A 20518-nucleotide genomic window follows, 5' to 3' on the forward strand; every position below is an offset into this window, starting at 1 on the left:
CTCGCATCTCTCCCACTTCACCTAGGACTATACCATAAATATCTAGATGACCATGCCACAATCTGACTTACTTTAAGGCTATTAAGAAAATACTATTCCAAACTCAGAGTTTCCACCCCCTCCCTGTAGCCCATAAGCTTACTCTGTATGAAAAATTAAATACAAACTAAATTTAAGAGCGAAGCACATTACTTACCTTCAACATCCAAGGAAGCAGTTCCAGAAACAGATCCTCCCTGGTTGGTTGCCCTCACTTGATATACAGTGGCATCATCATCTGTTACATTTGTAATTACCAGTTGGTAATAGCCGCCCTTAAATTCTTGTATCTTCACCTTTTCACCATCTGGCAAAATCTCTTTGCCCTGCCTGAACCATTTTACAACAGGCTTGGGATGACCAGTGACTTTGCAAACAAATGTGGCATGACCTCTGAATTTCACATTTAGGTTTCTGATTTCTTCCTTGAAATGCGGTGCCTGAATTGCTACATCAGATTTGGGAGTGATTGGTTGTGAAATTTCACTCCATTCGCTTTCACCGCCAAGATTTTCACATTTTACACGGAATTCATACTCCAGGCCTTCAATAAGACCTGTGACAGAATAGACGGTTTCGCGGATTTCTTCTGTGGTTACAGAAATCCATTTGTTTTGTTTCTTTTCACGTTTCTCCAGGAAGTAATTTCTGATCTTTGAGCCTCCATCGCTAGCAGGTGGCCTCCAAGAAACAACACAGGATTCACTTGTCACAGCAGATACAACTGGCTGACTTGGTTGGCCTGGCTTTTCTGTAAAGAAGAAATAATAATTTTCAGGACATGAAGTCAGTTTGCTCTGTTGAACTGCAGGTAAACAGAAACGTGGCTTACGGAACACACTTACCAAATGGAGTCTTGATAATAACAACAGATGAAACTTCTAATGCTTCGCTGATGCCGAATGCATTCTGAGCAAAGACACGGAAATAATAGCCTGCGTTTTCAGTTAGGTTAACAATTCTGCAGGTTGTGCCAGAAATGCTTGAAGAAACCAGCTGCCACTCTGTGCCTTCTTTTGCTTCTCTTTTCTCTACAACATAATTTGTTACTAGAGCACCTCCATCATCTTCAGGTGGCTTCCAGCTGATGACTGCAGAGTTCTTCAGCAAAGCTTCTATAACAATTGGCCCTGCTGGTATATCGGGTTTATCTACAAAAAGAAAAGCCAGTGTTTAAAGTTAAATAGAAGAAGTATTTCCCATGATTTCAAGAAAAATTAATGCCAAGACATACCTTGTATTTCCACGTTTAGTACAGTATCAACAGTTCCAAACGTGTTACTGAGCTGTACTTTGTAGTGTCCTGCATGGGCTTTATGCTGTACGTTTTTAATGGAAAGGTGAGTATAATGCTCTGTGTTCTCAATAGTAATGTTTTCTGAGCTCTTCAATAGTTTCTTGCCATGGAACCAAGTGATAGCAGGCACTGGACGACCAATGTATACAATATGGAGGCGAAGTGTGGATCCTACACCTGCACAATATTTCTCTTTCAATGGAAAGCCTGGGTGGAATTGTGGAGGAGCTTGTAAGAGTAGCTTGCCACTACTTTCAACCTCTCCAACTTCATTGATAGCCTTGCAAGTATAAACTCCTTCGTCTTCCTGCTCTTCTGTGAGCACTGTCAGTGTGTGAGTGCGCCCATCTGATGACATCTTGTATTTTCTGCTCTGTACCAATTCTTTGCCGAAACGATACCATTTAATATCAGGGAGAGGTCTCCCAAGGATCTGGCATGATAACTGAGCTGATTCACCCAGATTAGTAGTAACATCCTTCATTTCTTGTCTTACTCCTGGTGCTTCTCCAGCTATATTTATAAAGGGAGAAAAAAATGTATTGAAAGCTTTTCCCATTGTCTTTTATTCCACATTCCCTCCCAAACCATAATGCTATGGTACCAAGCATGATGCTTATGCTGCCTATTTAATGAATCATTAATTTTATTAGCCCTGGAAGAGGAAATAGCTTATTTCCTTCCTCGAGGTCCATTCAGAAAAGTAAATACATGAAAGCAGAGTGTCCTAGTTACATAATGGAATTGCCAAATTACTTCAAAACCACTTTATACCATAACACAGTTTACTGTGACATGTCATATCTTTTCAACAGCTACATAAAGCATAGAGAATATAATGGAATAGTTAAACGTACATGTCAGTTTTGTCTTTACTGCCATAGCTGTTCTACGAGGTCTGCTGAGTCCAGTCTCATTTTCTGCAAAAACTCTGAATTCATATTCTGTAGCTTCCAGTAAGCCTCCCATTATAAACTGCCTGTCTTTGTTACGTTCCTTATTGCACTTTTTCCAGGTAGACTCTCCAGACTGGCGATATTCAATCCAGTATCCGATGATTTCTTTACCACCATCGCATTCAGGGCGCTCCCATTCTAAAGTAATGCTATCCTTAGATATGGATGTGATCTCAATTTCTCCAGGTTGGCTTGGTTTGTCTGTAAAATTTCAAAGTATTTTCATTTAAAAAAGTGTATTTTCCAAAAAAAAACCCCTGCCATACTGACACCCTCTAACACAGAAGTTACATTTACGTACCAAATGGATCCTTGCACACAATTGGTTCAGAAGCAGGGCTGGGTTCACCCTCACCGATGTCATTTTGGGCTACAATACGGAACTGATATTCAGCATCTGGAACCAGCCCTGTGACTGTATACATTGTAGTTGTGATGTGAGTCTTGTTGTGCCTGACCCATTTCTCAGTAGTTGTCTCTTTACGTTCAATATAGTAACCAGTGACGCGAGAGCCACCGTCATCTCTAGGTCTGGACCAAGATAAGCTAATGGAACTCTTTGTGACATCAAGGATTTCTGGTGGATAACTTGGAGGCTCCGGAGGATCTGTTGAAAAGAATGTAACAATAACCATTGGTCCTTCTGGCATAGGAGTTAAAGAGTATTGGACCACAACCATGGAAAGCTGGGGTCCCATGTCCGTTCAGTCATGAACTCACTAAACAGTGCTGTACATGTCAACTCAGAACTAAGTGATCCTAACTTTAATTGGACTTACTCCCAGATAAGCCTGTATAGGACTGCAACCTCAGTTACTTTTGGGCAGTCATTCTCTCTCAACCTAACCTACCTCACAGGTTTATTATCAGGATAAAAAGGGGGCAGACAATGTACACTCCCCCAAGCACCTTGGAAAATAAAATAAAGTATGTGAGAGATGCACACACATACATGCATTTTCTGAACCCGTATACTTACTCAAAGGTGTCTTTGGCACAACTGGCTCTTCAGATTTCAGGGACCTGCTTACACCAAACTGGTTTTCAGCATAAACACGGAAGTGGTATTCCACATTTTCTTTGAGTCCTTTCACTACCAGTGATGTACCCCTTACTCTGGAGCCAACGGTGTACCAGGCAGTCTTTGGTACTTCACGTCTCTCAATATTGTATCCTATTATATCTGCACCACCATCGTCACTTGGAGGCTTCCAGCTGACTCTAACGGAGCGTGCTTGTATGTCATCATATTCAAGTGGCCCTTCTGGTGGATTTGGAATACCAATCACTCTGACCTTGATGTAGACAACCTTCTTGCCACATTTGTTTTCAAGCGTCAAATCATAGGTACCAGAATCTTCTCGTTCTGCATCTTTTATCACAAGTTCAGTATCTGATTCAGAAGTCGCAATCATGGCTCTCTTGGTGACATCATGTCCCTCTTTAGTCCATTTGCATATTGGAATGGGTTTACCTTTAATTGGCACTGTAAGCTTAACTACTCCACCTTGCCTTACAAACACACCTTCCAGGTATTTTTCATCAAGTTCATAATCAGGGAATTCTGGGAGGAGGAAAAAGAGATCATGTTATGTATGCTGAAAGCTAAATAGCGCTATGTTCTTTGAAATTTGTATTTCATTACAGCATCTTACCAAGCATTTCAGTCACTTTGGCTGTTCCGGGCACATCAGCAGGTTCACCGGGGCCACCGAGATTGCATGCTATAACACGGAATCTATACTCTGCACCTTGTGGAAGATGTGTTAGAGTGTATTCACGGATCTTGGTGGGGGTGGTATTGCATTTGGTCCATTCAAACTGATCAACCTTTTGCATTTCAATCAAGTAGCCAGTGACTTTAGACCCGCCTTCATCTTCTGGTGGACTCCAAGCCAAGGAAATAGATGTTCTTGTAGTATCTGTCACTCTTGGATTCTGAGGTTTACCCGGAGGAGCTGAAATATATTATTAGAGCGCGTTAGATATATTAAAGGTATAGTTTTGATGTTTAAAAGGCAGTCCAAAATATTAGTATCAACTATTTTGCAAATAAAATGACTGAACAGAAGTCACTAGTATATGTTATGAATTTTGCAAATTATTTACCAATTGGATCTCTAGCAACTGCAGGCTTGGAAATTCGGCTTGGTTTGCCAGCACCCCTAGCATTGATAGCTGTGACCCGATGTTCATACTCCAGTCCTTCAATCAACCCAGTGGAACGATAGCGTGTCATAGTGACTGCAACTTTGTTTACACGGACCCATCTCTCTGATTTAACTTCTTTGCGTTCCACAATATAGCCAGTGATCTGTGAACCACCATCTTCTTCTGGTGGATACCAAGTAAGTGTCATTCCATCACGGGAGATATCAAACACTTCTGGGGTACCAGGAAGACCAGGAACACCTACAATAAATAGATTTTTAAAATGAGATGAAAATTCCATTTACAATCATATTTTGGTCTGAATAAGCAGGGTATTGTAGACTAGTTCTTTCATTCTTATTTCAGGAAAATGAAAATAGAATGTACATAGTATCAAGACTTGTTTCTTCTATATGTGTCCATGTAAACTGATCTGGATTTTTTAAATGCAGAGGACTAGAAAAAAGAATATTTACTTACTAATTCTGCTCTTGCATTCTACAATTTCAGACTGCAAGTATGATCCAATTCCAAAGCGGTTTGTGGCAGCCACACGGAACACATATTCAGCACCCTCAGTAAGTTTAGAAAACTTATATGTTGTCCGGGTTACAGATTCAGACACTGGTAACCATCCTGGACGATGTGCATCTCGTTGCTCCACCACATATCCACTTAGTGCTGCACCCCCATCCATCTCAGGTGGTTCCCATGAAATGGTTACAAAAGTTGAATCAATATCAACAATTTTAATAGGTCCAGTAGGTGGTCCAGGTTTGTCTGTGAAAATGAAATAAATGAGATATAATCAAAGAAATAGTTAAACAAGGAAATGCTTGAATTTGGGGAAATTAGGCAAGAAAAAATTATGGACAATTATATTTTCAAAGCAAATTCTTACCCAGAATAATAACTTTTATTCTTTCCATAGCTGTTCCAGTTGTGTTCTTCAGTTCAAGTGTGTATTCTCCAGTGTCATGTATTGTGGTTTCACGTATGGTTAATTTAGCTACCTTAGCAACTGTTTCAACTTTGACCCGGTCTGATTCTCGTAGTTTAGAGCCAGCAAAGAACCAAGAAACAGCTGGAGGTGGTCGTCCAGAAATTGGGATAGCTAGCTCTATAGGTCTGCCAGCTGGTACATGAATGGTCTTTTGAGGTATTCCAGTAAGGTCAATTGCAGGTAGAACTAAAATAATAATAATAAACCCAACATTATTAGTATTTGTTAAACCATGTCTCAGTACTTTGAATAATGTTCCATTTTTTCCATTGTAATTATGACTCTTACCTTTTTGTTCTTGTACTGTCACTGCTGTGACTATCTCTCTTGGTTCAGACACACCCTTTTGATTTTGCGCTCTTACTCTAAACAGGTACTGTTCACCTTCATTTAATGAAATTATTGTGTGCTCAAGGACTGTAGGTTTCAGTGTTACAACCTTCATCCACCTTTCTGTTCCAGCTTTACTGGCCTCAATTACATAGCCAGTTAATCTGCTGCCACCATCATGCTGTGGTTTTTCCCATGCAAGCGATACAGTAGATTTAGTTATATCAACCACTTCTAGTTTCTGAGGCGCACTTGGAACTTCTGACACCAGCACTGCATCTGCTGTCTCACAGGGTTCACCAATGCCGTAGATATTTTCTGGCAGTACTCGGAAGTAGTACAGCGCTCCTTCAATGAGCCCGGAAATTCTGTAAAAGGTCTTGTTGCATTTAGTAGTTACTGTCTTGAATGCTCGCATGGCAGCCTCCCGTTTCTCTATTATATAGTTGTTGACTGGAGCTCCTCCATCAATAGTTGGAATATCCCAAGTAATTGTCACAGAGTCTTTTGTAACCTCTTTAACTTTCACTGCTCCTGGTGGTCCAGGGGTATCTGTGGAACAAATGGCAAAATAGACCTTTGTCATATTTTATCTGCATTACACTTTGTATAGTATTTTGTCTGCATAAGCAAATTAAAGTTGGAGACTACCATTACTCTGCAAACTAAATCCCTCTTTTTTTTTTTAAAAAAAAGCAAATATCTTTGAATTTGTGATGGAATAGGCAAAGGTCTTGCTGTAACAATAAACAACAGTATTTGCACTTACCATAGACTTTAACCATAATTGTGGCAGATTTCTTTCCTGATTGATTTTCAGCCTCAAGGACGTATTTTCCAGCATCGTACCGGTTCACTTTATCCACAACCAACAGTGTGTAGCTGTCTGTGGTGTCAATAATACCTCGACTTGCTAGGTCAACACCCTTCTTGCTCCATGTAACCATTGGTGTTGGTCTGCCAGATACTGACACCATTAGACGTAAAGAGCCACCTGCTCTAACTGTAATAGTCTTCTTGAGGTCTTCAGCAAGCTCAAGTTCTGGTATTTCTATAGGTGGGGATGGAAATAAAAGATTAGGTTGCATTTGAATGTTTCTGAACAAATTTGCAATTTGTAAGTTTGCAAATATTTTATGAAGGCTCGATCTTGACATTACCTAGCCTTTCCACAGGTTCTATTTCAGCAGGGGTCTCACTGTATTCACTCATACCATTTACATTTGTGGCAGCCACTCTAAAGCGGTACTTCTGGCTTATTTTCAGACCCGTCACAGTGAATTCGGTGTTTCTTATGGTGGCAGTGCTATGTGCCCGATACCATTGTTCAGTTCCTTCTTCTTTCATTTCAAGGACATAGCCTAATAAATCAACGCCACCGTCATACATGGGCTTTGTCCAAGCCAAGCTTATGCTAGTTCTAGTAGTATCCACAACTCTTGGCGGTGAAGGTGGAGCAGGAGTATCTTTGGAAAAGAAAAATACATACTTCATGTTACTACAATGGATCCTTAAAACCTGAATGAATAATCATTTAAACACTTCTGTAGTAGCTATGATTATATATTTTGAACTGCTCCTGTACTTGGATCGGGATATAATTTTAACACTGGCTATCTGTTTCAGTACAGCCGCTCCCAAGGAGCAGATGCGTTTAAGGTGCTGCTGTTTCTTTAGCTTGAGCTATGCAAGAAAGTGATACAATAGAATTATAGGGCTTAGAAGGTTCAGGTACATGAAACACTTTGGAGTGGAATGCCCTCCCATCAGATGTCAAATAAATAAACAACTATAAGACATCTGAAGGCAGTCCTGTTTAGGGAAGTTCTTAATGATTGATGTTTTAACGTATTTTTAACCTTCTGTTGGAAGCTGCCCAGAGTGTCTGGGGAAACCCAGCCAGATGGGCAGGGTAGAAATAATAAATTATTATTATTATTATTATTATTATTATTATTATTATTATTTGAAGGAACTTTCACATGTTATCTCCTTTTGTTTGTTCCTTAAAATTCAGCCCTCGCCTTCCTTGCTGCAGACAAAGTTGCATATGTTTAGGCTGTTAAAGGGGAGGTTGACAGGAGATATGATAGCCATTTTCAAATATCTAAAGGACTGTCACTGGGAAGATGGAGCAAGCTCATTTTCTCCTACTCTGGAGGCTAGGAACTAAACCAATTGGAATAATTTGTCCTGACTAAACATCAGCAAGAACTTTCTGATGGTAAGAGCTGTTCAATAGTGGAACAGACTCCCTTGGGAGGTGGTGGACTCTCTTTCACTGGAGGTTTTTAGGCAGAGGTTGGATGGCCAACGTTCATGTATGCTTTAGTTGAAATTCCTGCATTGCAGGTTGATGGACTAGATGACCCTTGGGGTCACTTCCAACTATACAGTTCTATGATTCTATCATTCTAAGGCATCCATCCTGGCAGCATAAAAATTGCTTAAAAATAAATAGGTATATCCTCTTTGGAGCTGTGGTGAATGGTCCAAACAGCACCACTGGACCTTCTAGATTCAAGGCCTATGCAGTCATCATATTGTTTAATCTACAATATTAATGGATATAAATGAATGAACTTACATGATGGGTCTTTGCACAAAACGTACTGCGAAGCATCACTAGGCTCGCTGTTGCCAGCAGCATTTACCGCAGTGACACGGAACTGATATTCGCTGCCTTCCATTAGACCAGTAATTTTCAGTCTTGTGTCATAAATGATGTAGTCTTTGTTAACGCGGGTCCAGCGTAGACTTTTCTTTTCTCGTTTGTCTACAAGATAGGTTCTGATCTCGTTACCCCCATCCGACTCTGGCTTCAGCCACTGAATAATGACGTGCTCTTTGCCAGCACCCACTGATTCAGGAACACCAGGTGGTGATGGGATAGCTGTAAATATTTATTAAAGGCAGGAAAAAAATTAGGTATTTCACATTTATTGTGTGTAACACAACTTACTTTGTGCCTCCCCCCAAAGGGGGAAGACTTCACAAGGCTAGAGAAGTACTTACTGAATGAATTTCTAGCAATAATGGGTTCTGTTTCAAGTGGAACACCTGGTCCATATTTGTTGACAGCTCTTACACGGAATATATATTCATTATTCTTTATAAGTCTGGTTACTACACATGACAGTGTTGGACATTCGGGTTCAACAATAACCCAGTTCAGTCTGCTTGTCTCGCGTCTCTCTACAATGTAATGAGTAATTTCTGCCCCTCCATCTTCTTGAGGCATCCGCCAAGCCAAGGTACACTTCTCTTCTGTAACTCTGCTTATGGTGATTTTGCCAGCGCATGGACCAGGCGAATCTATTGACAAAGAGTAAGAGGATAATTACTGCAATGAAAGAAATTCTTTAATCTCAAAATGAAACTTGAAAGGAAAGAAGTTAAATAGCCACAGAAAACGAGCAGTTATGAAATACTCACCAAGCACTTTGACAAGGACAGCAACTTGCTTTGTCCCACTGGCATTTTTAACAGTTAACGTGTATTTTCCAGTATCACTTCGGTCACAGAACTTGATGATTGCAACAGCATGCTTGCTTGTGTATTGCAAAGCGACCTTTTCGCTTGGGTCCAGTTCTCTGTCACCTTTAGACCAAAATACTTTGGGTTCTGGTTTTCCTCCAATCGATGCCTCAAGAACCAGGTCAGATCCAGCCCTAACTGTTACAACATCTCCTTGCAATTTGGCATCCAGTTCAGCTTTAGGTGGTGCTATGAAAAAAAAAGCAAAAGAAATAAATGTGTATTTTGATCTCTTAAAATACGGACAATTCATGACCTAATTTTAAAACCCATGTGAACATCTCTTACAGTATTCATCTTTACAGGCAACAGGGCCAGTAGATTCAGAACCCTTGCTAATTACACCAGCAGCATTCTTTGCCAAAACACGGAATTCGTATTCCTCTCCTTCACTAAGAGCTGTCACGGTAAAGGAGTTTTCAGAGACAATGGTATAGTTGCATTTCAGCCAGCGTCCATCTCCAGCTTCATTGTATGGTTTGCGTTCTACAATATAGCCAACAATTTTGCTTCCACCATCATAAAGTGGGGGAGACCAGGTTAATGACACTGAAGACCTTGTTACATCTGTGACTTCTGGCCTGCCTGGTGGATCTGTAAGAGAACATAATGCAAAAATATCACTCCATTGTTCCTTTAAATAGTCATAGGACACACACTTTCTCTCTACCAGTTATACTTACCAACAGGATTTTGGGCCAAGACAGACCTTGAAGCTTCGCTGGCTTTGCTCAGCCCAGCAGCGTTTAATGCATATATTCTGAATTGATACTCCAGACCTTCCACAAGCCCTGTAACTTTGTAGTTACATTCAATACATGGAGATTTGTTTTCCTTCACCCAGAGGATTGTGTTGCGTTCTTTCTTTTCAATCCAGTATCCAACAACTTTGCTGCCGCCATCGTGATACGGTTCTTCCCACCGAATGGACATGGCATTGGCAGAAACAAAATAGACTTCGGGTCTAGTGGGTGGGCTTGGTGGGACTGATGAAAGAAAATAGAGGGAAATACTGTTAAATACTGCTGTGTTTGTTGGTTTTTTTAAAAAAAGGAATTAATTTATGCATATCTGTTAAAACATTTATAACTTACCAAATGGATGCTCAGCCACTATTGGTACTGATTCTATTGGCTTGCTGACACCAAATCTGTTTTCTGAGCTTACACGGAAAGTGTATTCCATATATTTAGTGAGGTGAGTTACTTTGATCTGTGTACGTTTGACGCTGGAATTTACCAGTTGCCATGCTGTTGTACCAGATTCACGTTTTTCAACAATATAGTTTGTAATACCAGTGCCACCATCATCTTCAGGCTCCTTCCATGACAACACACAGGATTCGGCTGTCACAGATGATACTTCTATGGGGCGTGTAACTGGACCAGGTCTTCCAATAACAACGACTGTAACAGTGAAAGTTTTCACGCCAGCTGTGTTCTCAAGTGTCAAATAATATTTACCAGAGTCACCTCTCATGCTCTCCTTAACAGTCAGTGTGGTTCTTTCCTTTGTTGTCTTTATAGTCACTCTGTCTGTTTCCTTGAGTCTCATTTCTTCAAGTTTCCATGTTACCTTTGGAACAGGACGTCCACTAATTGGTATGTCAATAGTGAAAGAGCTACCAGCTTTGCAAGTTATAAGTTGTTTAGTTATTCCACTGAGATCTGCAGTTGGCTCAATCTGTGGCTCTTTAATAATAACAGAAGAAAAGGCTTCTCTTGGTTGACTGTAGCCAGCATTATTCCTTGCTTTGACACGGAACTCATATTCATTGTTCTCTATAAGACCTTCAACTGTAAAAGTCAGCTGTTTAGTTTGACCAGCTTCAAGCCAATAGTCAGATCCCTTTTGTTTCATCTCTAGGAGGTATCCAGTGATGCGACTACCACCATCATGATCAGGTTTCAGCCAAGCTAGTATTGCAGATGACTTGGTAGTATCAACAATATCTAATCTCTTAGGTGGAGCAGGCTCTTCTGTGGCTACAACTGGCTCTGTTAATTCACAAGGTTCACCTATTCCATATTCATTTTCTGCTGAAACACGGTAAAAATAGGGCACACCTTCTGCAAGATCTGTGACCTTAGCAATTTGACGAGTACATTTTTCATTGACAACCTGCCAGCTGCGACGGCTTGCTTCTCGCTTCTCCACGACATAATGATGGATGCGAGCACCTCCATCCAAAATAGGAGCATCCCACATTAAAGTGATAGAGCCTCTGGTCACATCCTTAAATGTAATAGGGCCTGGTGGCCCTGGAGTGTCTAGTACTTTAACAGTGAAAGCAACAGATTTCTTACCACTGTTGTTTTCTACAGTCAATATGTATTTGCCAGCATCTGTTCTGTTACAGTTCTCCACAGTTAATGTACTGAATGAGTCTGTTGTATGTATGTCAGCACGCAGGCTAAGAGACGAATCTGCTTTGGACCATACAGCAGTAGGAACAGGTCTGCCCTTGAAGGCAATAAACAGACGGATAGTTGCACCTGCTCTGACAATATGTGTCTGCTTGAAGCTAGCATCAATATCAAGTTCTGGTGAAGAGAGTCTATCTATTGTTTGCACCGAAGCAGAAACTTCACAGCTTTCTCCTTTGCCTGCACCATTTACAGCACTGACTCGGAATTTGTAGTTTTCATTTGGTTCTAGATCAACCACAGTGTACTTGGTAGCAATGCAAGTCTCAGCATTGACTTTATGCCATTCTCCTAAATCTGCTTTGCACATTTCGATGATGTAGCCAATTATTTCCAGGCCTCCATCGAAAACAGGCCTGGTCCATTCCAAGCTGACACTTGTCTTTGATGTGTCGGTCACTTTGACAACAGTAGGAGCACTTGGTGGATGAACTGCCTCTCTGCATTTAATCAGCCTTGAGACACCACTCGGCGGCCCAACTCCTGCATTATTTTCCGCCATGACATGGAACTCATATTCATTGCCTTCGGTTAGGCCTGTGACTCTGAACCGTGTCTCAGAAATGGGCCTCTTGCTGGACACTTTAACCCAGAGAATACTTTTCTTTTCTCTCCTCTCCAAGATATATTGGTTAATGTCACTTCCACCATCTGATGCTGGCCTTGTCCATGTAAGTGTAATGCTGTTTCCTGTTACGTTGCTTGGTTCTGGAGTGCCAGGAGCCTCGGGGACAGCTGTAAAATAAAAGAGGCCCGTCAGATAACATCCTCAACAAGGTTGCCAACACTGTAATTTAAGATTTCTCAATTTAATGTAAACTTACTATAATGTGCCTGTGCTACGATTGGATCAGATTCCAGTGGCCTGCCAACACCAAACTTGTTGGCTGCTGAGATACGGAACTGGTATTCATTGCCCTTTATTAATTTGTGTGCCGTGTAGCTGCATGTTTCACAGTGGTCTTCAATCAATGCCCAGGATACTCGGCTGGTCTCACGCTTTTCAATCACGTAATGAGTAATGGCTGCACAGCCATCATTAGCAGGAGCCTCCCACCATAACGACGCCTTCTCTTCAGTAACATTGGTGAATCGTATTGGCCCACCGACTTTTCCTGGGGTATCTGTAACAGTCAATTATCAGTTATTTTTATCTGTTCTTATTTTAATATAGAATGAACAGAATGCTAAATAAAAGTTGCTCAATTTCATATAAGGAAAGTTACCGTGTACTCTTATGGTTATGTCTGCCTGTCTGGTGCCTGATGCATTCTTGGCTTCTATTCTGTATACTCCACGATGTTCCCGGGAAGCATCTCTAACAAACAAGGTGCTATAGCCAATTGCATTGTTTATTTCCATATTCAGCCTCTTGTCAATCTCTTGTCCATCTTTATACCACATCACCTGAGGAACTGGCCGGCCTGTGATGAAAACTTTAAACCTTATGCTTTCCCCAGCTTTCACTGTAAGACCTTCGAAATGTTCGGCACCGAACTCAATATTTGGCGCAACTAAAGAATAAAAAGAAGTAAAATAACGTTCACTTAATGGTCAGCAATGTATTTTCTTACAAAACAATATAAAGAGCTATACTAGTTATTTTATGTCAGAGTGTCATTTAATATTAAATACAAAACTATCAGTATTTATAAGCCAGTCTTCCGCATAATATCAGTTTGTGGTTGTTTTTTTTTAAATTGAGTCACTCAGTTCATGTTTATGATCTTTTGTAGCAGGGATGAGGAAGCCCAAGCTTTCCAGTTAGCCCTCAGGATTCTCCCTAGTCAGTCATCCCCACTCTCCTCAAGTCATAACCCTCTCTGAGGCAGCTTCACACATTCCTCAAGTGCAGGCTTCCTCAACCTCGGCCCTCCAGATATTTTTGGCCTACAACTCCCATGATCCCTAGCTAGCAGGATCAGTGATCAGGGATGATGGGAATTGTAGTCTCAAAACATCTGGAGGGCTGAGGATGAGGAAGTCTGCTCAAGTGCTTTTGCATGACTGGAATGTGTCTCTGAAGAGTGATAATACCCCTTGCTTGGCTACATCGAGGATTGATTGACTAATTTGTACATCACTTACTATATTAAAAATAGCTCAAAATGCTGTACAGAAAACTGAAGCAAAAACAGACAACTTAAACAATTACAAAAATACACAGCTGTATATGAAAATGTTACATTAATACAAAGATACACACACAGTCATTTTCCTTCTGAGAGACATAAGAGAGGGAGAGAGAGAAAAGTAGAAGCCTCTTATTTTTGCATGTCTGGAATGTAGCCTACTGAACAAAAGTAAGAGCCACATCCACTGCTCTGTCCATTTTTGCCTCTGCCCTCCACACCAAGCATGTGTCCCCATGAAGATTATCCATGAGGGACTGTGTGCTTTGGATGGAAAAGGTTGCCTACTCCTGATTTACAGTGTTAGTAGCAATGGACAGTGTTAATCAGTTGCTGAGCAGATAGTGAAATAGTCACCAGAATTCAAAGTCATTCAGTAGCTGTAAATAAATTGCTGTGGCCCATAAACTTTAGGAGAGCTTACATGTAACGTGCTTATGAATAAGGCTTACCGGCTTCATCTCTGGTCATGATATAGCCAGAAGACTGAGAAGGAGGGCTGATAGTTCCAACAGCATTTCTTGCAAGTATTCTGAATTCATACCGATCGCCAGGGCTAAGTCCTGTAGCTGTATACTGGCATTCACTGACATCAATAAAATTGCATCTGACCCAGCGATCACCACTTCCTTGACGTTTCTCAATACTGTAGCCCACAATCTTGCTGCCTCCATCACGCAGAGGTGCTGTCCATTTCAGAGTAATAGTCTCCCTAGTCACATCAATGTAATCAGGAGTGCCAGGTGGATCTGAAAGAAACACAGGTGCATTAATAGTAATACAAATCAGCATAAATTCCAACAGCGTGTTGAGACAGGTGCCTTGCATTCAGTGATCAGTCACTTACCTACTGGCGAAACGGCCAAGGCAAATTTGCTTGGGTCACTAGCAGAGCTTAATCCAGCAGAGTTTTCTGCATATACACGGAACTGGTAGTCCAAACCATCCATTAATCCAGTAATTCTGTATTCTCTATTAGATATTGGTGACAAATTGACTTTCTGCCACAATATGCTATTTCGTTCTTTCTTTTCAACATGGTATCCAGTAATTTCTGCTCCTCCGTCATAGACCGGAGCATCCCAAGATATGGTCATTCCATCAGCTGTCACATTGTAAACAACAGGCTTCCCTGGTGAACCTGGTGGTTTGAACTGGTGTTTTGCTATGACCTCAATGGAGTTTAGTGGTGGGCTCACTCCGTATCTGTTTTCTGCGCGGACTCTGAACTGATACTCTGCATCTTTAACAAGGTTGGAAACTTTGAAAGTTGTCCTTGACACACTAGAACAGATCATTTTCCAGTTGGTCTGTGAGGTTTCACGCTTCTCAACGCTGTAGCCAGTGATTTCTCCTCCACCATCATCTTCAGGAACACCCCATGAAAGAACCATACTATCTGCTCTGATTTCATCTAGTTTAATGGGTCCCTTGGGCTTAGATGGTGGGCCAAGTGTTATAACTGTGATTGGGAATGACTTCCTGTGAACACCATTATCAAGAATTAAGGTATATTTGCCACCATTTTCTTTTTTCACATTCTTAACGCTTAAAGTTATTTTGTTTTCAGTTTTCTTGAAGCGAACCTGTTCACTTTCTTTAAGAGGAATGTTGTCTTTCAGCCAGCTCATAGTTGGCTTTGGCTTTCCCTTATATGGTATTTCAACATGTACATTATAACCTATTCTCACTGTTACTTGTCCTCCAGGTATATCAGAAAGGTCTGCTTCAGGTGTTATTACATAGTCTTTCACTGTAATGGGTCCAATTACAGAAAAATCACTTCTTCCTTTTTCATTCTTTGCAGAAACTCTGAACTCCATAACAGAAAGCTCCTTAAGTTTTTCAACTTCAAATTCACATGCTTTACTTGCCCCTGCATATGACCATTCATGTTCATCCTTCAGTTTCTTCTCAATAACGTAATCAGTTATGATACTACCACCATCAAATTCAGGTTTACTCCACTGTAAAGTGACAGATGTCTTTGTTGAATCTTTCATGGCCAGATCTCGTACAGGTCCAGGGACTTCTGCTGCTTTCACTGGTTCTGAAGTTTCGCATGGTTCACCCAATCCATTTTCATTTTCTGCAAGAACACGGAAGAAGTATGGGATCTTCTCTGACAAGTCAGTTATCTTAAATGATGTATTAGAGCACTTGGTTGTAACAGAGGACCATGCTCTCTTGGTGGCATCTCTTTTGTCAATGACATAATTTGTTACTTCAGAACCACCATTGATGAGTGGTGGGTCCCATACCAATGTCACAGTTCCACGAGAAACATGTTTAAGATGCAGTCTCTGGCATGCAGAGGGAGTGTCAAGGACTTTAACGTTCACAAATGAAGTTTTGGGTTTTCCAACTCCATTCTCAATTGTGAGGACATATTTTCCTGTGTCATTGCGAGTGACTTGAGGAATACTAAGGAGTGTGGATGATTCTGTGTTCTGAATGCTGTATCTTTCATCAACACCTAGATTTTTGTCACCCTTTCTCCATGTGACAGTTGGAGGTGGTCTTCCTTTGAATGGAATCATTATCTGTACATCTTCACCTGCTTTAGCCACAATGGAGGTTCTGAGAGCAACATCTAGATCAATCTGTGCCTCCTCTGCAAAGAATAAAATAATAATAAAATTAAGTTAAAAGAAAAATAATTCGCATTTGGGGAAAAGATGAAAATACTGAATATTAAATATAATAATAGAATTTACATACCAAGTATGTCTTTAGCTTGTACAGCTTCTGTCATTTCAATGGGTTCACCTTGTCCAGCATAATTTATAGCAGCTACACGGAAGTAGTAATTGATTCCTGGCTGAAGGTGAGAAACAACATACTCTGTGGTTCGCACTTCTCCTCTTGCACTGACCAGAGTCCATTCTTCTTCTTCCCCTTCTCTCTTTTCAATAGCATAGCTGGTAATTGCACTTCCTCCATCATAGGCTGGTTTAGTCCAGCTAAGCGTGACAGATGTCTTTGTAGTATCCACAACTTTTAGCTTAAGAGGTGGCCCAGGTTTTTCTGCAAAATGCAAGTAACAAAAATGAGACTTGACAACCCTGACAACTAATAGCAATAACTTAGAGCAATATATGCCCTTACACAGTTTCAAGAATGTGTATAATTTGACCTTTGCATTTTTGCACAATCAAATGAAAGGTTTCTTACCTATAGGATCTTCAGCTTTGTAGAAGTCCGATGCATCAGAGAAGGGACCTTGCCCAGCTGCATTCACAGCAGAAACTCTGAACTGATATTCACTGTTTTCTGTTAGTCCCGTCACTTTCTGCCTGGTGTCACGAATGGTTTCTTTAGACACCTTGAACCAGCTTAGACTCTTCTTATCACGTTTCTCAAGGTAATATCCATTTATCTCGCTACCACCATCTACAGTTGGCCTGCTCCAGACTATGGTCATAGACTGTTTAGTTATCATGGAGGCCTCTGGTATACCAGGTTGTCCAGGTGTAACTGCATTTTTATTGAAACAAAAATAACATTAGGTCAATATAAACTAATAGGTAATCACCTAGAGATAATAAAAAAGGTATTTATGGCCATCTGCTTTAACTTACCAAATGCATTTTTAGCTATGACAGTGTCAGATTCCAGTGGTTCACCAACACCAAATTTGTTTACACCTCGTACACGGAATATATATTCATTTCCTTTTATGACTTTTGTGGTAGTGACAATGCACTCTTCAAGTTTTTCTGAAACCACAGACCATACCACACGGCTTGTCTCACGTTTCTCAACAATGTAATGTGTTACAGCAGCACCTCCATCATCTGCTGGCGGTTGCCACATAAGGGTAATCTTTTCTGCGGTGACAGTTTTGAAATGTATAGGTCCACCTGGTGGTCCTGGTTTATCTGTTTAATATGCAAGAAAATTATATATTTTAAATAGGCAATAATGGATACAGCTAGTTGAATTGACAGACGAAAACAATATGAAAATGCTCCAAACATACCAAGTATCTGTACCCTAATGGTGGCAGATGCAGAACCCATGGCATTCTTTAATTTCAGTTCATAACTTCCACTGTTAATACGAGTTGCTTCTTTGATCAGTATAGCTGAAAATTCTGTGGTGTTTTCAATAGATACCTGGGCACTGGTATGTATTTCTTTACCATTGTGGAACCACTCAATTGTAGGAACAGGCTTTCCTGAGATGCCAAGTTTCAGTTTAATTGCCGTGTCTGCTTTGTATTTGACTACTTCTGTATATTCTGGGGGTACATCAATTTCAGGTGCACCTTAATGAAAAAGAAGTGGAATAGAAAATATATTAACATTTTTGAAATTATCAGAAAGACTGATAACAAAGCAGCATTCAGTGCCAAATAATAATTTCCTAGTATCCTCTGATAGTGAAAGGCAAGCTTGAAACAGTACTGTGCTGCCCAGCTAAGGCCCCTGAATTCAAATTAGAATTTCTGTTAACAGTATTTACTTTAAACTCAAACATATAACTGGATATCAGTGTTTATGCATTATTAATTTCTTACCATATGTATCCACGCATGTTATAGGGCCTAAAACATCAGATGGATTGCTAATTGAACCAGCAGCATTCTTAGCAAAAACACGGAATTCATATTGGGAGTTTTGAGTCAATCCTGATACAGTGAAATTAGTCTCAATGACATTGGTGAAGCTTGCTTTTGTCCATCTTCCATTTGGAAGATCACGTTTCTCAACAATATATCCAGTAATTTTGCTGCCACCATCAAAAGCTGGCTGTGTCCAAGAAAGATTGACAAATGTTTTGGAAATATCTTTGACACGAAGGGTTCTTGGCGGCTCTGTAGTATGAAACAGCAACAACATTTGGAATTAATGTGTTCATTCAACAATGACTCACCAAATAAATATTTTCTACTAAATTCATTATTTGAAATATGATTCTTATGCTTTACTACAGACTACATACCACAGGCATCTATAGCAAGAACTGCATCAGATGGATGGCTTGCTTTTCCAATACCAGCTGCATTTTCTGCATACACTCTGAACTCATAAATGAGACCGGCGGTGATATTGGAGGCCTTGAAGTGAGTTGTGCGTATAATCATTTTGTTAGCTTTCTTCCATAAAATACTGTTCCTGTCCTTCATTTCCAAATGGTAGCCAATGACTGCACTGCCTCCATTGGAAACAGGTTCATGCCATCCAACAACGATGCTTTCTCGAGTCACGTTGGTGATCCATGGTGTGGAAGGTGGTCCAGGGGGTGCTAAATGAATATTAAGTACAGGTTAATAAATCATAAATAAATAAATATAAATCATAATAAATGCCTGAAAAACTCAGAAAACGAGCAAACAAAAAGTCACTTACTGTAAGGAAGCTTAACAGTTATACATGCTGAGTCAATATGGTCACTTATGCCAAAGCGATTTTCTGCTTTAATACGGAATTGATATTCTTCTCCTGTTGTAAGTTTCGTGATCTTAATCATGTTTCTAGCAATAGTTGCAGACACTTCAGACCACACAGCAGTGCTTGTTTCTCTTTTCAGTACGATGTAGTTGGTAACTTGACTTCCGCCATCATAACGAGGTGGCTCCCACTTAAGGGTAAGACCTTGTTCAGAGATATCACTTACAACAACAGGACCAACTGGAGGGCCTGGTCTGTCTAGGACAACAATCTTAAGGAAAGATTTAGTAGTTCCACTGGAGTTGGAAGCTGTGATGTCATATCTACCAGAATCAGTAGCCACACTTTCTTTGAGATTAACGATGACACTTTCAGCTGTGGTTTCAGTGTTAAACCTCATCGTTGGTTTGAGAGGAATGCCGTCCCTGGATAAAGTCACCTTTGGCAATGGTCTTCCAGAAATTGGAATCTCTACCTTTAGGTTTGAACCTGCTCTTACATAAACGGTGTGGTTCGGGAAACCTTTCATGTCCACTTCAGGAGATTCTGAAAAAATACATTTGCAAAATGTTAAAAACAATAGTTTTCAAGTGCATTTTCATATCAATTTGTATGAGCTCTATGCTAACTATTCGTTATTTATTAATTAAAACTATTTCCATACCACCTTTCATGTAAACATCACAAGGCAGTATACACACACACATTAAAATTACATCAAAACTTAAAGAATAAGTAAAATACCAGTCAACTTTAGATCAAAACAGACATGTTATTATGATTCAACTGGTATCAACATGCAGCAAAGGACTGGGAGAATAAAGTTTTTAGCAAATGCCAAATTGCCATCAGTGTCACCGAGGTGATTCCAAGGAGAATGCACCATTTCCACATACCTAGTTGTTCTTTAACTGTAACGGCATGAAGAAGCTCTTTGGGGTCACTTAGACCAGCTTGGTTTTCAGCAAATACTCTAAAGAAGTACTCCGCATTCTCCTTGAGACCCTGGACAATATGATGAGTTGTCTTGACTACAGCACATCTGACCCATTTCTGCTGCCCTTTCTCTAGGGCTTCAACAAGATAGCCGACAACTCTGCTTCCTCCATCATGTTCTGGCTTCAGCCACACAAGAGATACACTATCTTTAGTAACGTTTGATACTCCCAGTTTTTCGGGTGGACTTGGTTTTTCTGAAAAATAAAGAGAAGATGGTCAATAAATGAATAAATAGAAGATGAATCGAGAGCA

General features: G+C 40.3%; 1 protein-coding gene across 50 annotated transcripts in view; it reads right to left on the minus strand.

Annotated features, from left to right (window-relative positions):
- TTN (titin) overlaps positions 1–20518 on the minus strand; it is a 285454-nt gene that overhangs the window by 9994 nt on the left and 254942 nt on the right. For all 50 annotated transcript variants that reach the window (XM_083625041.1, XM_083625017.1, XM_083625016.1 and 47 more), the window contains 31 exons: positions 20164–20460; positions 19226–19813; positions 18819–19121; positions 18394–18690; positions 17854–18141; positions 17453–17752; positions 17046–17348; positions 16593–16898; positions 14719–16485; positions 14324–14620; positions 12966–13253; positions 12564–12863; positions 10408–12474; positions 9997–10299; positions 9602–9907; positions 9212–9502; positions 8792–9091; positions 8364–8669; positions 6937–7242; positions 6546–6827; positions 5735–6328; positions 5345–5632; positions 4924–5223; positions 4402–4704; positions 3948–4250; positions 3272–3856; positions 2594–2899; positions 2194–2493; positions 1274–1849; positions 885–1190; positions 197–790 (listed from right to left, as the gene is read on the minus strand). In XM_083625041.1, the coding sequence (XP_083481167.1) occupies positions 197–790; positions 885–1190; positions 1274–1849; positions 2194–2493; positions 2594–2899; positions 3272–3856; positions 3948–4250; positions 4402–4704; positions 4924–5223; positions 5345–5632; positions 5735–6328; positions 6546–6827; positions 6937–7242; positions 8364–8669; positions 8792–9091; positions 9212–9502; positions 9602–9907; positions 9997–10299; positions 10408–12474; positions 12564–12863; positions 12966–13253; positions 14324–14620; positions 14719–16485; positions 16593–16898; positions 17046–17348; positions 17453–17752; positions 17854–18141; positions 18394–18690; positions 18819–19121; positions 19226–19813; positions 20164–20460 (13950 nt within the window). The remainder of the gene's footprint in view (positions 1–196; positions 791–884; positions 1191–1273; positions 1850–2193; positions 2494–2593; positions 2900–3271; positions 3857–3947; positions 4251–4401; positions 4705–4923; positions 5224–5344; positions 5633–5734; positions 6329–6545; positions 6828–6936; positions 7243–8363; positions 8670–8791; positions 9092–9211; positions 9503–9601; positions 9908–9996; positions 10300–10407; positions 12475–12563; positions 12864–12965; positions 13254–14323; positions 14621–14718; positions 16486–16592; positions 16899–17045; positions 17349–17452; positions 17753–17853; positions 18142–18393; positions 18691–18818; positions 19122–19225; positions 19814–20163; positions 20461–20518) is intronic.

This window comes from Podarcis filfolensis, assembly GCF_964270895.1.
Source record: "Podarcis filfolensis genome assembly, chromosome: 1".
NCBI lineage: Eukaryota > Metazoa > Chordata > Lepidosauria > Squamata > Lacertidae > Podarcis > Podarcis filfolensis.